The sequence below is a fragment of the Larus michahellis genome, chromosome 5 (genome assembly GCF_964199755.1).
Source record: "Larus michahellis chromosome 5, bLarMic1.1, whole genome shotgun sequence".
NCBI classification, from domain to species: Eukaryota; Metazoa; Chordata; class Aves; order Charadriiformes; family Laridae; genus Larus; species Larus michahellis.
This window is the reverse complement of record NC_133900.1, coordinates 70,841,493-70,858,114: the sequence shown is the minus strand read 5'-3', so window position 1 is coordinate 70,858,114 and position 16,622 is coordinate 70,841,493. Positions and strand designations below refer to the sequence as shown.

Genomic DNA, 16,622 nt, shown 5'->3' with positions numbered 1-16,622 from the left:
GCCGCCGCCCCGCCCGTCGCGGCTGTGACGGCAGCGCCGCGCGCCGGCCTGCCGGAGTTGGCGCGAAGGCGGGGGGGTGGGTGGCATGGAGGCATCCCGCTAAACGAGATAAACCGCCGCCATGGTGAGCACACCGCACCGCGGTTCCCCCCCCCGGGGGGGGGGGGAAGGAGGGAGGGGAGAAAGCGTCCCGCGGACCCCCGGCCCTTGGGGCCCGCAGTGGGCCGAGCCCTGCCCGGCCGGGGGCCTGTCTTCTGAGGGCGGCCGCGGCGGGAGCGCCGTGAGGCGGCGGGGGAGAGGCGTTCCTCCCGCGCTTCCCGCCCTGAGGGGCCGCCGAGGCCCGGCTCCCGCGGTGTGCCAAGGAAATAAACCCCGCGGCCGAGGAAGTGCCCCCGGTTGTGGCCTTGCCCCGAGGGGTAAGGTCTGAGCCGCTCCGGCCGCCCTGCCGAGAACGGGTGATGGGGGCTTGTCGGGGTGGGGGGAGGTGGTCGGGCTAACCCCTCTCTGAACGCAGTCTGACGAAGTTTTAACTCTGCCTTTAATTTCAGTAAAAGCACACCGCGAGGGCGTTTCTGCTGGCCAGTTGGACAGTGTGCAATATTTGCAGAAAAACAGTTTTAAGTAGGGGGAAAAAAGAACTTTAAAAAGTCTGGAAGTGCGACACTTGATTACAAATAGTGAAGCATGCAATCCTAAATAGGGTGTAAAAAGTTTGTAAATAGAAATACATACGTGTTTTGTGTGTGTACTTTCCAAAGTGCTGCTCGCTGGTGCAGCCATTATAAGGTGGTGTCCCCTCTTTGCCTCTGCTCAGATAAATTTGCTTCTACTCAGGTGGTGTCTCTGTGCAGATGTTTTATTGGCTCAGCTACAAATGCCATTCAAAGCCAGTTAGGTTCCACTTGGGTTTTGGACTCTCCATAGAGTTTAGCCTCTTTTTTATCTCACACATGATGCTCAGCAATGATGGGCAATACCATCTGAGTCTTTCACAGTACTGATGAAGGTCTGCCACCACTAAGAAACCTGAAACTATTAAACTGTGATGTCTTCATAGTTTGTTGGGGATGGCTGATGACTTTAAATTGATGTATGACGACAAGTTTGCCTCTCCTGATCCCTGCCCCTCTTCAGAAAACGCATCTTACTGGAAGTCTTGCTTCTTCTTTTCCCATCTTCCTGGGACAAAGGCTTTCTCCCTCAATGTAGTGTCCTACTGAATGTCACACATCACACAATGTCTGGCAGTTTGCTAGAGGGAAGGATGACAGCCATCGTTTTGGGGAGAGGATGAGTTGCCTCAGCCCATTCCCATTTCAGTGCTGAAGAGGCTGTACAACCATCACTGCTGCAGCTGTGGACATGGAGGCAAAAATACAGTGATGTTAGTAACCATGTAGCCTGGTCTGTGTGTGCAGTGACAGCACAAGTGTATTGGAATTAAATATCATACATGTGCCCCCCCTCGAATTGGTTCTGCAGTATCTTCTCAGCTGTGCTGAACTGGCATGTTTAGAGTTACACAGTGAACTGATTTGTCTTAGAAGGGATTTATTTTTTTCCCCAGCTTAGTGGCCTGACCCGGTTCCCAAGCAGAGTGCTATACTGGTACAACTGAGGGAACACATGACTGGGAGCGGGGGCTACTTGAGCTGCCTCTAGCTGAGAGAGATACACTCATACAGCCAAAGCTGTAGCATCAGCTCATGTGTACTTAGAACTGTGATACTGCTCAAAAAATACTGTATATTATCTGTGTTTCAGTTGCCACTATTAGTAAACATTACATATAGTTATCCAAGCAGATATGACTGGTTTCACTGAGGTGATACCATAAATTTGATTTTAGTTAGTACAATTTTTCTGGATGTCAGAGCTGATGCTTGCACAAAACTTGCACTGAAATAGGCAGACTGTAAATAAATATGATTCTTTTGATCCAAGGCCCTTATGGACACACTTCAGAATACCTGAAATAAGGTGCATTACTTTCTATTGCAGTCATTGAACTAGGCTGGTGAAATTCAGTTTCCTATCCCATATTGTATTTTGAGGTGCAAACTGAATTATATGATGTTATTTTGCCTTACTGGACTCTAGTCTTCTAAAAACACTGGGTTTTATTATGGTTAGAGTGAGATGGTTCTATCATCAAAGTGTTGGAGTAGTTGATCTTTGGTTTAGGATGCTTTTGAAACACAGGAAAAAACAGTATGCAGCCTTTATGACTCTTATAACTGACTTTTTTGAGCAGGGTATTTACTGAAGTCTTAAAAGTCACCCTGACAAACTTTTTGAGTAACCAGTCTTTGTACTACCTAACAAGTAGGTTTCAGTTTCTATTCGTGTTACTTCTCAGTATAACAGACAGATACAAATCCTTCAGAAGAAAACCTGCAACCTGACATGATTAATTGCTGTGGTCTACTATGATTGCATAAGATGGAGGAATTGAAGCAGTAGTCAAAACTGGCAAGAACTAGAGCACAGCCATTACTGAGATCATACAATTACTAAGGTAGCTCAGCAGGAAGCAGTGCACCCGAACACAGCTTTTTAGGCTGTTCAGAAGCTGTGTCATTTACCCCCCCCCAGTTTAGCACAAGCGATCAGAAATTCTTAATTCCACCTCTTACTTAGGTGGAGCTGCTCAAAGTTGCACGTCTTGTTGCTGCCGCTGAAGCGCCGTGGGGAGCCACACTAATATAGCCTCGCCTCTTCAATTTTAGCTTTCTGGGCAAGGGCACCTCCTGGGACAGCCATGCTGGTGAGTGTATCTCCAGGATACCCAAGGCTGTTGACTCCTGTGGTTTTTGGGGGAATGTCCCGGAAGGAAGCTTGCCAGTTACACTGGTACACGCTTTGCCTCATTTGAACGAGCACAGATAAAAGCTAAACGTATACCAGTTTTGCCACCTGGTGAACTCGTATATACGCATGGCATGATACACCAATAGGATGGTCAGTTAGAGTATGTTAAATAGATAAACTCAGAATGGAGGCAAGCGATCCTATCTGGGATCTAGGCTTATATAATACTGCATAAATAGTCTTCAGACTTGTAGGATGGGAATCAGTCCGATACGTACTTAAATTGCTTCATTTCTGCAATTAGTTATGCAATGAATTAAGGATTTATCTAGCATCTCCTAATAAATGGCACAAAAGTTCTGTATCTTATGATGCTTGGATGAAAGTTTCACTGTAAGATAATTTTTTTGTTGCACTATGACACGCTTTTCTCCCAAGCAATTCTGAATTCACCATCCACAGTCCAGCAGTGGCTAACAAGGTTATCTTTTCTTCTGAAGAGCAGGATCGCTGAATAAGATTGGAGGATTTATAACACTGAAGATTGAAGAAGATTGTACATGCATGTCAGTTTTCCTTTGTAGCTTAGGGCTATGTAGTTTAGTCACGCAGAAGTACATGGTCACTATGGGAAATTAAGATTTACTACCCAAATACAAACTTTTATTCAGAAACCTCTAGGTGGCTTGTGTGCTTTAATATTCATAGTGTTTTCTGAAAAACACCTTAACACAGGCATGTAACAATAAAAGAAAAGGAAGAAGCAGCCTTTTCTTGAGGACTGACATGCAGTTTGCGTGAAGGGAATAGAATGAGTTGTGTTAACATAGCGAGGCAATTTTGGACTATGTAGCTGCTGTATCACCACAGTATTTTCAAAGAAAAAATAGTATTTGTATGGATGATGCTTTCTTAATAAATGGCTAGAAGATGCTGCTTTGAAGGAAACCCAAAAAAAAATTATTCTCATTTGACCTGTTAATCTAATGAAATACTACCTCATTATAAAAGATAGTAGCAGTTGACTGTCACCCATTTATTTTAGTTGTTTGCGAAATGATTTTGGGGAAAATAGCTTGTAAAGTTGACCCTGATTAGATACTATTTTGTAAAAGTTTGAAGTGGCAGTTTAAGTCCTCTTTATAGCATGTTAAACGTAGCAGGGGTTATAGCTATGGCATTAATTTTGTGAATTAAAGGTATTTATGAAGAGCTAATTTTATATCTTATGAGAACTGGTGAGGCAGAAAATAATAATTTGCATGTTATAGTTTGGGCCTTAGCAGTTCAGGAACTGTGATATTGAAATAGTGGAAGAAGCTGGGCCAGACAGGTCAATTTCATATATCTTCTTTATTAAGTCTGCGATTCATAAACCAGGATATGACGCTATTTCTCTGTATAAGTCCATGATAAAAATCTAACCTTATTGCATTTGGTGTTTGCAGAGCAGCTCACTTATTAGTTAACAGTTTTTAGTTTAAATACTAGAATGAATAGAGCATTACTATTGATCTAATATTAATTATTCTCCAACTATTTTAAGTTGAAAAGTAACAACTATAAAAAATGGAAAAAAACTTTAAAGTCACTTTATTTTGCAGTGTTGTACTAAGTATTTAAATTATTACATAAAAGATTTAATGAGACTTGTAAGCAATTTTTCTGTTGCCTATGTTACCTTAAATTTAAAAAGAAGTCAGTAATAATGACTGAGTGATCGAGTCCACGAATCTACTTCCAGACTTTTTAAGTAGATGCTTTCTTCAAGCCTGTTCGCTATAGGTATTGGCAGTCAACGTTTCAGAGCTTATATAGTACTGCATTTATATTGTAGAAGTACATGTAAAATAGGAGAGTGTTGAGAATTTATGCCTTGAGGCATAAATTCCATAGATGGAAACGTGTGAAGTCTCATTCAGGAGGAATGCTTCCCAGTCTACCATTAGTCTGTTTGCTGAATCCTTATTATTATACGCAGGTAAAACATAAAGAGTCTACATTTTTACAGGAAACAACACTTCTGATTCTAGAAAATTGTTTTAAGCTAAATATACTAAATAAATCTATATGTGTCCCATATTTTGTGTATGCTTTCAAATTACATATTTAATTGATTTGAAGCCCTATGCACTCTGATAATCTACATGCAAACTGCCAGGGAACTGAGTGGTAAGAGAAAAGGAGCCTGAAATGCCCCTTTATGTCAGTCAGACTTCTAGGAAGATTTCTTAAGAATTTACCACTTTACTTGTAGTCCCTTATAATAATCAGAAACTACCCAGGTGAACTCTATGATGGGGAATAGCTCTCAGCTGGCTGAGCCACAGTCTTTAGCTGCTATATATTTAGGCCATACGAGGCATTTTCTTTCCTTAAAATGGCTGCTACCCCTGGAGGTAGCAATACCAAACAGGTACGCATTTCCTCAATGTCTTGTTAATAAAACTGAAATACTGTTTTTTTTCAATATAAGTTAGACTTTTTTTGTCTACTTTGTGGGTACAATGGTGTTTTTTAAACTCAAACTTCAGCTGATGATTTTATATATTAAAAAAAGCTTTTTATGGTTGTACTGTGGTCAGATAATAAAATAAGATTGCAAAATAGACCTTTTGGAGCTCTTTGTATTAAGTTGTTTCTCTTTGTTTAAATTTTAATCTGTTTCTTGCTGACTGTGGTCTTTTTTGACTGGTGGTTTTGTTTTTTTTTTTTATTTTTTTTTTTTGAGTGAGTGAGATGAGAGTTACTATCCTAAATTTATGAGAAGGTGGAGGGTGTAATATGTCCCACTACTCGATTGCTTTCTAGCTCTTAGTGCTTTTCTGTCTTTCTACATTGGACACTGCTTCATAGCCAAGTTGATCACTTTATCTGTAGAAATACTTTGTGAAGTTTAATGAGTATGATTATTTGATGATGATGAGGTTTGTGATGATTAATTGGGAAAAAAAATCCTAATTATACATCTGTCTTAAGTCACTGTATTTTGTTACTAGTGGAAGCTTGTTTTGAAGTGTGTATTGGTGAAGATGCCCAACTAAGGCAGAAAGTAACTCTTTTTTATGATTCAAAGACAAGAGAAAGTGCACTAAGCAGCTATGTTTAACTAGCTGGGCTTTGTTTCCTCAGTTGTAAACAAAATTTCTAGATCAACAAATACTGTAACAGAGGAGCTACCGAGAAAGTAGTTTAAGTGTATTGCTGTTTTGTAGTGTGAAACTTCTAAGAGCTATCTGTATTTAAAAACTTATACGTCTGTTTTCCCTTTTACTAGGATATCCGGAAATTCTTTGGCGTTGTACCTCCTGGAAAGCGACAAGAATGTGAGACTGTAAAAAAGAGTGAAAAAATTACAAATGGTCAAGGACCATCAAGTGGGAAGAAAAGGGGAAAGGAGACTAAGGTTTGTTTTGCCGTTCTTATTTGTGAAGTGCTTGGTTTCTCTGATGTAGGATTGCTTGTATCTCTACTGTTTTTTAAAGTCATAGTTCTTCTCATGTACTCAAAAACCAGAGTATATGTTACTTGTTTTTATAGGCGTGGGAGGAAACTACCACTTAATATCAACTTCTAGAAGCAAAACCTTGTTAAGTGGTGAATAAAACTGCTAATTTTCAAAACGTTTGTGTTGTAGGGCAGAGGAGAGGGTAGGTAGAAGTTATATAATGATTATATGCTAATGTAGGCACAATCTGATGTCTTTGAAGTTATTTTAGCTATGGCCCACATTTCTTTTAAGTAGCTCTGCTTATTTGATTTTTAATTTCATCAAGACTGAGTCCTATGCACAGTAGATGTAGACATATCATAAAGATGTCATGCTTTCAAGTAAGGAAAAGGTCTGTGATGTAGGTGTCCTCTGACCAGGTTTTTTAACCATTTTTTTTTTTAAACACCTGTGGGGTAAACAGTGCTGCCTTTCTTGGATGTAATGACTTATGTAAACTTGCTGCAAAGACCAAATTCTGTAAAATGACAGGTTAAAATTAGATTAGGCTCTAGTCTCAGAGGATTTCTCATGTTAATCATCTGAACTGGTATGAAAAAAGAAAGGAGTGGCTAAAAAGGGCTTTAAAATCACTTAGAGAATGGAAGGATTTCTAATAGGATGGAATGCCTAAGGTGAAGCGTCACAATGAATAAATAAGATGTTATTTAAAAAAAATATTTTGGCTGTGTAGCATCATTGTCTCCATGTAAAAATAAAGAACCATTCTGTGGAACTGAAAGACTTAACAATTATCTTAGATGATCTATTATTTTTACTTTGCAATTCTACAATTATATAAAGGATTTAACAGGTTTTGGATTAGAATTGAATGTGGATTATAAAGCATGCACAGTTATGTTCATCTAGAATTATATTTTTTTGAAGCATTTACAGCTGTGCACGACTACAAAACAACATAGTTGGTAGTTTGGTAGGCCCAGGAAACTTCCTAGCTGTGCAGCTTGAGATTTTTCTAAATGTCTAAAACGTGTCAGTGCTTTAAAAAGAAAAAGTAAAATTCCTTCAGACAGTTTACTACTAGCTGCTGTTAGATAGGACATGTTTGTTTACTGTGATCGTTGGTGCAGTCTGTTGGTGCAGTCTGTTACGGTAATTGCACTGCTTAACGAGTCAGAGGAGAAGCTGCAAGCAACTAGGATGCAGAACAGGAAATCAGTCTAGCTTCACCTGTTGTGTATGTTTTTTTGCTTTTTCAAGTGGCTATATATTATTCTGAAGTTGCATTGAATTGTGGTGGTTACAGCAAAGCTGTATCCAGAATGGAACATAAAGTGCAAGCTGAATTCTATACAAGTAACTTATTGGCCTTTGTGACTTCTGTTTCTGGTGGGACCATGGATTAGTAGTTGGAAGTGCTTGAAAATCCGTTTGATTTACTTTGGCATTAAACTTGAATATTTATTCTCAACATAATAATCTATGGTTTGTTTGGGCCATGTTTTGCTTTATTACTGCAGTTTCTTCCTCTGCCCTGCACCTTTCCCCCTCCCACTTGTGAGTTAGCACAAGATTGTTTGTAAATGTAATATCAGGAAATAAATAATTTCCTTTAGAATTTGTTTGAAACTCATAAATTCGTATGTGTAACTGAGTAAAGCTGGAATGACCGTTTACTGGTTGGACTAATGGACTGTTACCCCTAGGTGAATAATTCACCCAGTGACGATGATTACAAACAAAAGCGGACAAACAAGAAAAAAAGAATAATCTACGATTCAGGTAGTGTTCACAGTTGTTTTTGAATGCTCCTTTGTATTTTTTGCATCAGTGTTCAAGGCCAATTTGGTAAATGGTACATCTGAAAGAGAGCTGTGGTTTGTTCGTGGTTTTGGTTTTTTTTTTTTTAAGTAAATGCAATTAAAAACACTTTGCACAGTAATTATTGATGGATATCTAAATATATTTGTTAAGAGCACAGTGTATGCCATGCAGGTAATATACCATGCAAAGTAACCTCTGTTTAAAAAAAAAAACAACCCAAAAATCAAATGAACAAACAGCAGCCCCCCCTCCCCCAAAAGTTCAGATAGTAAATTCTATCAAAACTCCAGATTTTTTTTTTTTTTTTTTTGTTATGAAGATGTATATAAATTGCAGGGAATTTTAGGTTCCCTGTTCTGTTAAGGGTAAATAACATCCTATGCTGGGTGCAGGAGGCTGATCATATACTATAATTTCACATTTCTGTGCATTGTGTTAACATAATATAGGATATTGATTTAAAAGGCTAACTTGTGTTTCTGTATGTGTCTTTCTCTATTAAAAAATCTACTAAACGTTCATCCCGCAGTTTTAAACTTACAGTATGGAACACCCAGAAAACTATTTAAAGCATTGCTATCACATTCCAGAAATATTCTTTGGAATATTATAATATGGGAAACCCTTTTATAGCACTTAAACCAAACAAGAAAAAGTGTGCGCACCCACCCACCCACACCCACCCACCCCCAAACAAAAAAAAACACCAAACCCTTGCCTGCCAAGTTAAGTTAGTTTAACTTAAAAGCTTGAAATTTCTAGTTTAATTTTTCTGAGATGTTACATCATGTAATCCTCTGATTCAATTCTGAATCTTGAACAGTTGTGAAACTGTAGAAAAGACTGCAGGAATTTCTACAGTTTTTGACTTCTACTGAAGACTTCAGCTTGAATTTTTAGAAGCAGTCTCCTTAACCATAGAAGACTGCTTCACCTGTAGCAGAAAAATGATCACACAAACATCTGTCAGAGCAATGCTATTGTACATAGAAAAATGTGTTCAAACCTCCAGTTAAACTGTTCTATAAGCAGTTCCTGTTTCGCAGTGCGGGACAGAAGTAGAAATATTTCTGCATTAAAAGGTGGAGTACAAAAGCACTATTAACAGATAACTCAGCTGCTACTTTTAAAGTGCTGATACTGTCTGGAGATTTTGCAAGTTCTAGCCCATTAGCAGCAGGAGAGGAAAAGAGAAATAGTGCTTTTTTTTTTTTTTGGGGGGGGGGTGCACTGAAGTCAAAAGTCAATTGACCATAGCCGCTTTTTTTGTTTGTTTTAATAATTACAATATGTATTAGTGCTTATCATGGAAAAAAGTAGGCTCTGAAGGGTAGTCCTCTGTTACCCTTGCCTAGTTGTCTCTTCAGTTTGTTGTGCTTAGTCATATGGATGTTGGGATACATAATCCACAGCGATGTAAGTTTGTCATGTTGTTGGCTTTTTTTGGGATATGGAGAATGGTTGGTGAGGTGAGTGGCAGTCTAGTAGTGTTCTGAAAAATGGGAGTACAACAACCTCAGTGATCTATTTTAGCCTGTTGCTAGCTTTTGGAATAAGTGTCACCACTTATTTTATATATTATTTATATAATAATAATAAATATATAAATAGAATAATAAATATATAAAATAATAATTTTATATATTTTATATATAAAAATATATATTATAACACCAGCATAACATAATGCCATATAAATTTAATCAGGCTAATTAAGCTATGTTGGTGTTTTGTTTTTGTTTTTTTTTAAGTAAACTGGTGTACTTTGACAGTTGCATTCCTTTTTGGAAAGGCTTTTTATACAGGCATATCAGTTCTTGGAATAGGAGCAAAATATTTCTTGTCATGTAAACAAAACCCACTCTCTAGAATGAGTTCTGACCAAATTTCCATTTAATCGTGTATGTGCTGGAATAAATGATGGCTAGGCTATTAGCTGATGGAGAAAAATGAAGCTGTGCTCTGATGTTGCATATGATATCTTTTTCTCACTCAGTTGAATATATGTGAACACATGTTAAGTGATGTTATGTGATCTATTACTCAAAGCCTGTATGTGTGTGGAGGAAATCTACATTTATGTTGTGGTCAAAATACAGATTCGGAAGAGGAGGTGCAGTCAGTGAAAAAATCCAAGAAGCCATCTGAGAAAAAAGCAGCTACTTCAAAACTTGGTAAAGTTCTAAAGCAGGATCCTGTTGTTTATATTTCAGAGACAGGTAATGGAAGAAATACATCATTATATTTTCAGTTGTAGTGGGGTGGATTATGTTACAAATGGCATGGATTGTTTGACTGATACATTCTTAAATATCACCATAAAGCATAATGTTGAGGAAGACAAATTATGTTATCCTTAAACCAGGTAACCAAAAGCACTTCAGAAGTTTAGCCTCAAATAAAGTCAGGAGCAGGGTAAAACTGACCTGATGTTGGGTAGTGGCTTAGGTTGATTTAAATAGGCATATAATTTCATGAGCTAACACTTCGCTGCTTAAGAGTATTCCATAGATTTAGGGGAAGGAGTTAAGTAAAGGAAGTATTTTTAATATAGTTAAACTGCTCAGTAGCAAACTTTGTGAAGTGATTGCTGGTTACCATAAATAGGTTTGAAAACCTGGATTTTCATTTTACTTGATACATGACTTTCCATGTCTTTAATCTCTGACTAATATGTTAGGTGACTGCATTTACTTCCTTATCAACACAAACAATTTTTTTGAAAAAAAAAAACAAAAAACAAAAAACAACGGTATTTGTATATTAGACTTCTATGAAGAACTAGAAATTGGAAAAAACAATGGTAACAAAATTGCATTATATGTTGTACATACCATGCTATGCCATACTTCTCAGATTTCAGAATTCTGGAGTTATTTCTGCTCTTGGGTAAAGGAGTGAGTGTAATTAGCCGTTCTTGATCATTTTCAGGTCTTCTGTAGCCTTCTGAAAAAATCGTGACAGTGATTAGCTGCTAAGTGCTCCTCAGAGTTTTGTTTGCCTTTAGTTTCTTCTTTAGAATCTGTGCAGTTAAACTGAAAACACAATGTTAAGGCAAGCTGTAAGTACCGTTCAGTTGAACAGATAAGGGCAAATTCTATCAAGTTTGATTTAAGAGTCTTGTGTGTTAATTTGTTTTCATTGTTTGTGTGGTGGTTGTTCCTTAGTACTGCTTTCAGCGTTGCTCTTTGTGTGATTCTTGACCTTGGTGCTCTGAAGAGGAATTTGACTGTAAATTAGCAGGAGGTGTTTGTCTACTGTTGCGGAAGTTTCATCCTGCAGAATTATCGTTAAACCTGTTTCTTTCCCAGCTTCAAACCAAAAAGCTTTATAGTGATTTTTCTGCTGCGCCCGCCCCCCCCCCCCCCCCCATGTTCTTAATTCTATCATGAAGCAGTTTTGTTTCCAGTTACTTGCTTCATATTGTGCACTTTCCTATATTAAATTTGAGATGTTATGGAAAAGTTTCAGTGGCATTAGCTACTGTTGTTTGATAGGTGAACATCAGTTTATGTAGACTCAGTCTTATTTAAGAATTAAGCATCCTTAAAGGTATGCCACCAGCATAGAGGAAAATACATTTTTACAAAATTCACAAAACCTGAGTATCTGTGGAAGAAAATTAACAGAGTTTCTAGTATTTAGCTTAATATTTCAGTACTACTTGAAGATTGACGTTAACACTTACTCCAATTTAACTAAGAGATCTGGTAGTGGCACTTAAGCAAAGATTAAGACTCAATGTGGACAGAAAGAATTCACTTATTAGGATTCTGATAACAGGATGAAGTTGATTCCTGACTTACTGAAAGGCATAGATTGGAAGCATCTTAAATTTCACTTAGTTAATTTGATAAATGAGAAGCTTTTTGAATGGTCTACTGTGAAGAGGTGATAGCTTCTCAACTTAAATCTCGTCATGTTATGTTGATTCTCTTCTGATCTGCTTTTCAAACATCAAGGTCTCTTTCTGGACTGGATCTATCGTAATTTCACATTGATTTGTTATAATGCAGATAAACTTAGGTATTTTGATATCGGATACTGGTTACTATACTCTGATCACGTGTGCAACACAAGCTGTAGAATTTCCTGAGCGTTGCAACAGTAGGTGGGCACATCTTGGTCACAAAAGTATTTCTTATAGTTTGTGATGCATCTCTCTCTAGTTACTATCACTTAGGCTTGAAGTGAGAAAGACTTAGGCTTTTTGTCAGTTGCTGCTGTGTACTTACAACATCTGGTCTGAGTTCAGCTGTGGCTGTAACTATCAGGTCTTCTGTATTTGCCTCCTAGAGTGGAGTTCTCCACTAACCACAGGGCATCCCTTGTATGGATTCTCAGAAACTGTGGTTAAATTAGCAGACTTGAATCCAAATCTATTTTGATAAAACATGTGTCGTAAGTGTTAGAATTCCAGGAGTTCTGTGATTCCTCTTTGAGTTTTAGGATATATATTTGGAAAACTGTCCATAGTCCCTGGGTATAGCATTTTTTTGGTAAGATCATTGCTGAGCATAAACATTGCCTCCCTATAATTATACCATGTATTTTTAAAACAAAAAATAATTGTTTGCTGCAGTATCCCATTAGAAGTGTGTCTCAGATGGCTTTTTTCTATACCTTCGTCCCTCACAGGCTCTTTTCAAGAATCACTGTTTTGAAGATGGATTGTGCTTACTTTACTTGTCCTAGATATTTGACTTGGCATTTAGCTGTACTCTGTCACGTATTCAAATGAGCTCAATTTGCCAAAGTATCCTGAACAATTTATCCATCTTGTTTGTCTTTTTACTCAAAACATTGTTTCCTTTGACAGTTTTGCCAACAACTCTTTCCTAATTAAAAAGGCTCTTTAATAGCATTGATCACAGAGTAGATAAACGATCAGATTCCTGGGGAATAAACGGTACATATTTAGGTTCATTATGCAATTCAAGGTGGTGTAATCAAGTTTTTCTGCATAGGTATACCATGGGAACACTGGTCAAGGTTATTGATGAAATCCCTGAAAACCACAGCTCAAGGTTACTCTTATCTAAAGAGTCTTAAGTACACACAAGGTTGACTTAATAGTCTACGACTAAAACAATGCCTTTATAACCTTGAGACTTAACACTTGAATTTTGTTTACGTTTAATCTGTATAAATTTTTTCTTCAGCTCAATGGAGCTGTCAGGCTGAGTGTGTTTTAAAGGTATTGATACAGCTATTGTCTTGAGATAAACATGTTTTTCAAGAACAGGCATATAGAAATAGCAGATAGAAAAGATCCTAATGAAATTTGTAGGCATTTGTCCTTTTCTTGTTTTTAGCGTTATGCAGCTGAAAAATCAAAATATGATGCTTGTTGGACTTGCTAAAAAGTCAGAATATCATTCTCAAGGGCTCTGTCCATGGCGATGTGTTTGAAAGAGCCTTTTGGCATCAAGTAGTCAGTAGACACTTGGTAGCTAAATTGCCTCAACCTATTTTTCAGTTTCATTCGTTTCTCGAAATTCTTTTCAGCTCTTCTACCCAACTATGTGGGATACAGCTTTCTTGAAAAATGTTGGGGGGAATTAACTTTTTGGTTTGTGTAAGAGTGGATTGATGAGATTATTGTGTTGCTTATGTTTCTTATTAGCTTGTGAAGTTGCCTTTTCCTCTTTCAAAAACACAAAAAAATCAAGAATAGTAGCTCTTTGTAGTCTATAAGAAATACTTTACTATTATAGAAACAAATTTAACTTAAATAAATATTTAGTTTACTGATGGCCAAAGATGAAGTGAAGTTGTTCTAGCAGGTAGCAAGGGGAAAAAAAAAAAGAGCCTTTTTTAGTTGATAAAACAGTCTTAGTGGATTGGGAAAAAATCCAAATGTTTGTTGTACTTGTTAAAATACCACTGTTTGACTGTTTAATGAAGTATGGAACCTTGAGCTTTGTTTGTGGAAGATGACCTGTTATTATGACGTGTTGAACCTCATCTGGTTTCATCACAGGTAGTTATTTGTCAGGAATTGCGACTTCACGTTTAGTGAATACTTAATCTTTCACATATATAATGTAGAGGTAATTTTGCATATGTAGCAATCACCTTCATCGCTTGAATACTGCAAAATATAACTTCTAAAATAAAAAAAACCCCCATGTTGTAATGGTAGGCTGAATTATTTATAAAGCTAGAAAAAACAAAGTGGTAGAAACTGAGTAGGGTTGTAGGTTACTGGAAAACTGTCCCTTGAGAGCTTAGAAGATAGGAGAAGAATAATAGTTTGTGAATGTGCTTGCAGAATATAGACTCTTTTAATATAGAGAATATTGGGGGTGTGGGGAAACAAACAAACAAAAAAAACCCCACAAAACCCACAGAAAAAAAAATCACATAAGTGCTAGAACTAATGGCCAAAAAAAAAGTCCCCACATCCAAACACTGGTTCAAATGAGCAGCAGATTGTTAGTGAATAAGCATGTCTTACACTGAAGCGTTTCGTAAGGGAATAAAAAATTGTCACTGTTACTTCCTGGGCGATACTAACATTGTATGTACTTACAAAAATCACTGTAGTCATGAGAAAATGTGTGAAGGTGATAAATAGCTCTCTGTGTACCAGCTTTTAAAGTGTTTTATGAAAGGTCAGTTGAGACTTAAGTGGCAAGAGGAGTGTTGTATAAACATAGTAAACCTATGATAGTATCTGGCTGCTTTGACCTGGAGTTGCTGCCCTGAGATATGGAACTGGAAGCTAGAAGTGTGGATGAAGTAAAACTTCATCTTATTCTTAAAGAGGTGATCTTTTTTCTTTTCTCTGCAGAATCTAGGATAATGGCAATATTGAGAAATTAATATGGTAACTTTGAATAAAAAATTTATAGGATTAACTTACCAGAAGACAGAGTGGTTATTTTGTCAGCCTGTATTTCAAATGTGTCAGGACATGAAATAAATTTATTACAGTTTTAATCTCTGTAACAATTGCTGTTAGATTTTAAGTTTTTAAAAATGGGCGTGTTATTGCACTTATTTTTACAAGTATGTGGTCATCTTTTACTGCGTTCTGGAGGTGTGTTAAAAGATGTCCTGGTCAAGCAGCTGGCTAGCTGTAGTACTGTGCTGTTCAGTTGTTATGTTTGGACTGCAAAATGGTTGTTTTAATTGTCAATTTCTTTTGAGGAAACTTTCTCGAAAAATATCTTTCATGTGTACTTCATGCTTGTTCCTTCTTTAAAAAATGGCTTCTGTGTGAAAGCTACTGATTCTGTAGGCTGTTTTCAATGTTTTAAAGCCCAAACTATTTTTTAATCCGTTTAGAAAAGGAAACGTGTTTATTTTCCCACAATGTTTTTGTGGGAGATTTTTGTGGTTTTTTTAATAGAATTTTCAGTGTTTGGGTTGTTAATGTGTATTGATATTAATGGGAAATATAATGGCATAAAATATCACTTTTTATAAAATACTCCACAACTTTAGGCATGTAGCAGACTGGACTCATGATACTCTTGAACAGAGGCACTGGCATCTCCATGTGCTGTTACTCTACATTATAATTTAAGATTAAATTAATAATTTTGTCATTAAATTTCGATGCCATAGTTAACGCGTTTTAATCCCTTTCTTCCTCTGGAAAGCAGTATGAAGTGAATTCTTTTTCTGGTAGCTGAATGCAGAAGTTAACTTGGATAAGTGTCATAAATCTATTTTAAATTAGGGATCTGAGATGGTATCCTTAATCCAGTGTTAATCCGATTGCCTGATAGTTCTGTCTGTGGAGATACCTGTTCTTGTAAGCATTATGCTCTTCTATGACTGCAAAAAGCATTTTTATTGGGTTTTCTTTCCCTTTAATGGTCCAGTTGAATTTTTGCATACTTGTAACAGTACAGTGAAAAAACTGAATGTCCTTCTTGCTGAGACCTAGCAGCGAATTACACATATGCAGGCTTGTTTTTCTTTTATTACAGGAATACAGGCAAATGTGTATGCATTGTAAATATATTAAGTACCTTGAGTTTTTACATTTTGCACTTTTTGGAACTTAATTGTGTGTCTTCAATGTGTGCATTATCTATGATGATGTTCATCTATGTTATTTTCCAGCTGAGTCCTGACTTTATTTTTCTCACACTGATACTTTGTTTGGCTCCTTATGCCATCAATGTGGTGAAACACAAGAGGTGTGTTTTGCTGGGTGTTTATGTGCACATCAGAGCAAGGTGACATTAGTGGTCCCGACACTGTAGGTAGTACAGTGAAGTAGAAACTGATATCTGAAAAGGAAAGCATTTAGAATAGTGGAAGCTATAGTGTAGGGAACAGCCTTTTTCTTTTCAATCCATGTCTGTTTTCCTTTTCATCTCCAGCATGACTTGTGAACCCAGCTGAAGATTAGCTAATTAATTTTTTAATACTTAACCAGATTTTAATGTTTCTAGTCCTGTAAGTGCAAATGAATATTGTTTCTTCTGTGCTGTGTGTCCTACATAAGACAGCACTTTTTTTAAGGTAGGACCTAAGATTATAACACAGAGGTAGTACGTAGTAAAGTTTGGAGTAA

At 37.1% G+C, this 16,622-nt stretch overlaps 1 protein-coding gene across 6 annotated transcripts in view; it reads left to right on the top strand.

The window, feature by feature from the left end:
* Nucleotides 1-16,622, top strand: part of RFC1 (replication factor C subunit 1) — a 41,489-nt gene continuing 24,867 nt past the window's right edge. Inside the window, exons 1-4 of one of the 6 annotated variants that reach the window (XM_074587831.1) lie at nucleotides 1-124; nucleotides 6,089-6,217; nucleotides 7,969-8,044; nucleotides 10,186-10,305. In XM_074587831.1, coding sequence (XP_074443932.1) covers nucleotides 122-124; nucleotides 6,089-6,217; nucleotides 7,969-8,044; nucleotides 10,186-10,305 — 328 coding nt within the window. In that variant the 5' untranslated portion in view covers nucleotides 1-121. Of the gene's footprint in view, nucleotides 125-2,680; nucleotides 2,768-6,088; nucleotides 6,218-7,968; nucleotides 8,045-10,185; nucleotides 10,306-16,622 lie in introns of those variants that run through there. The other 5 variants (XM_074587834.1, XM_074587833.1, XM_074587830.1 and 2 more) reach the window with 5 other exon arrangements.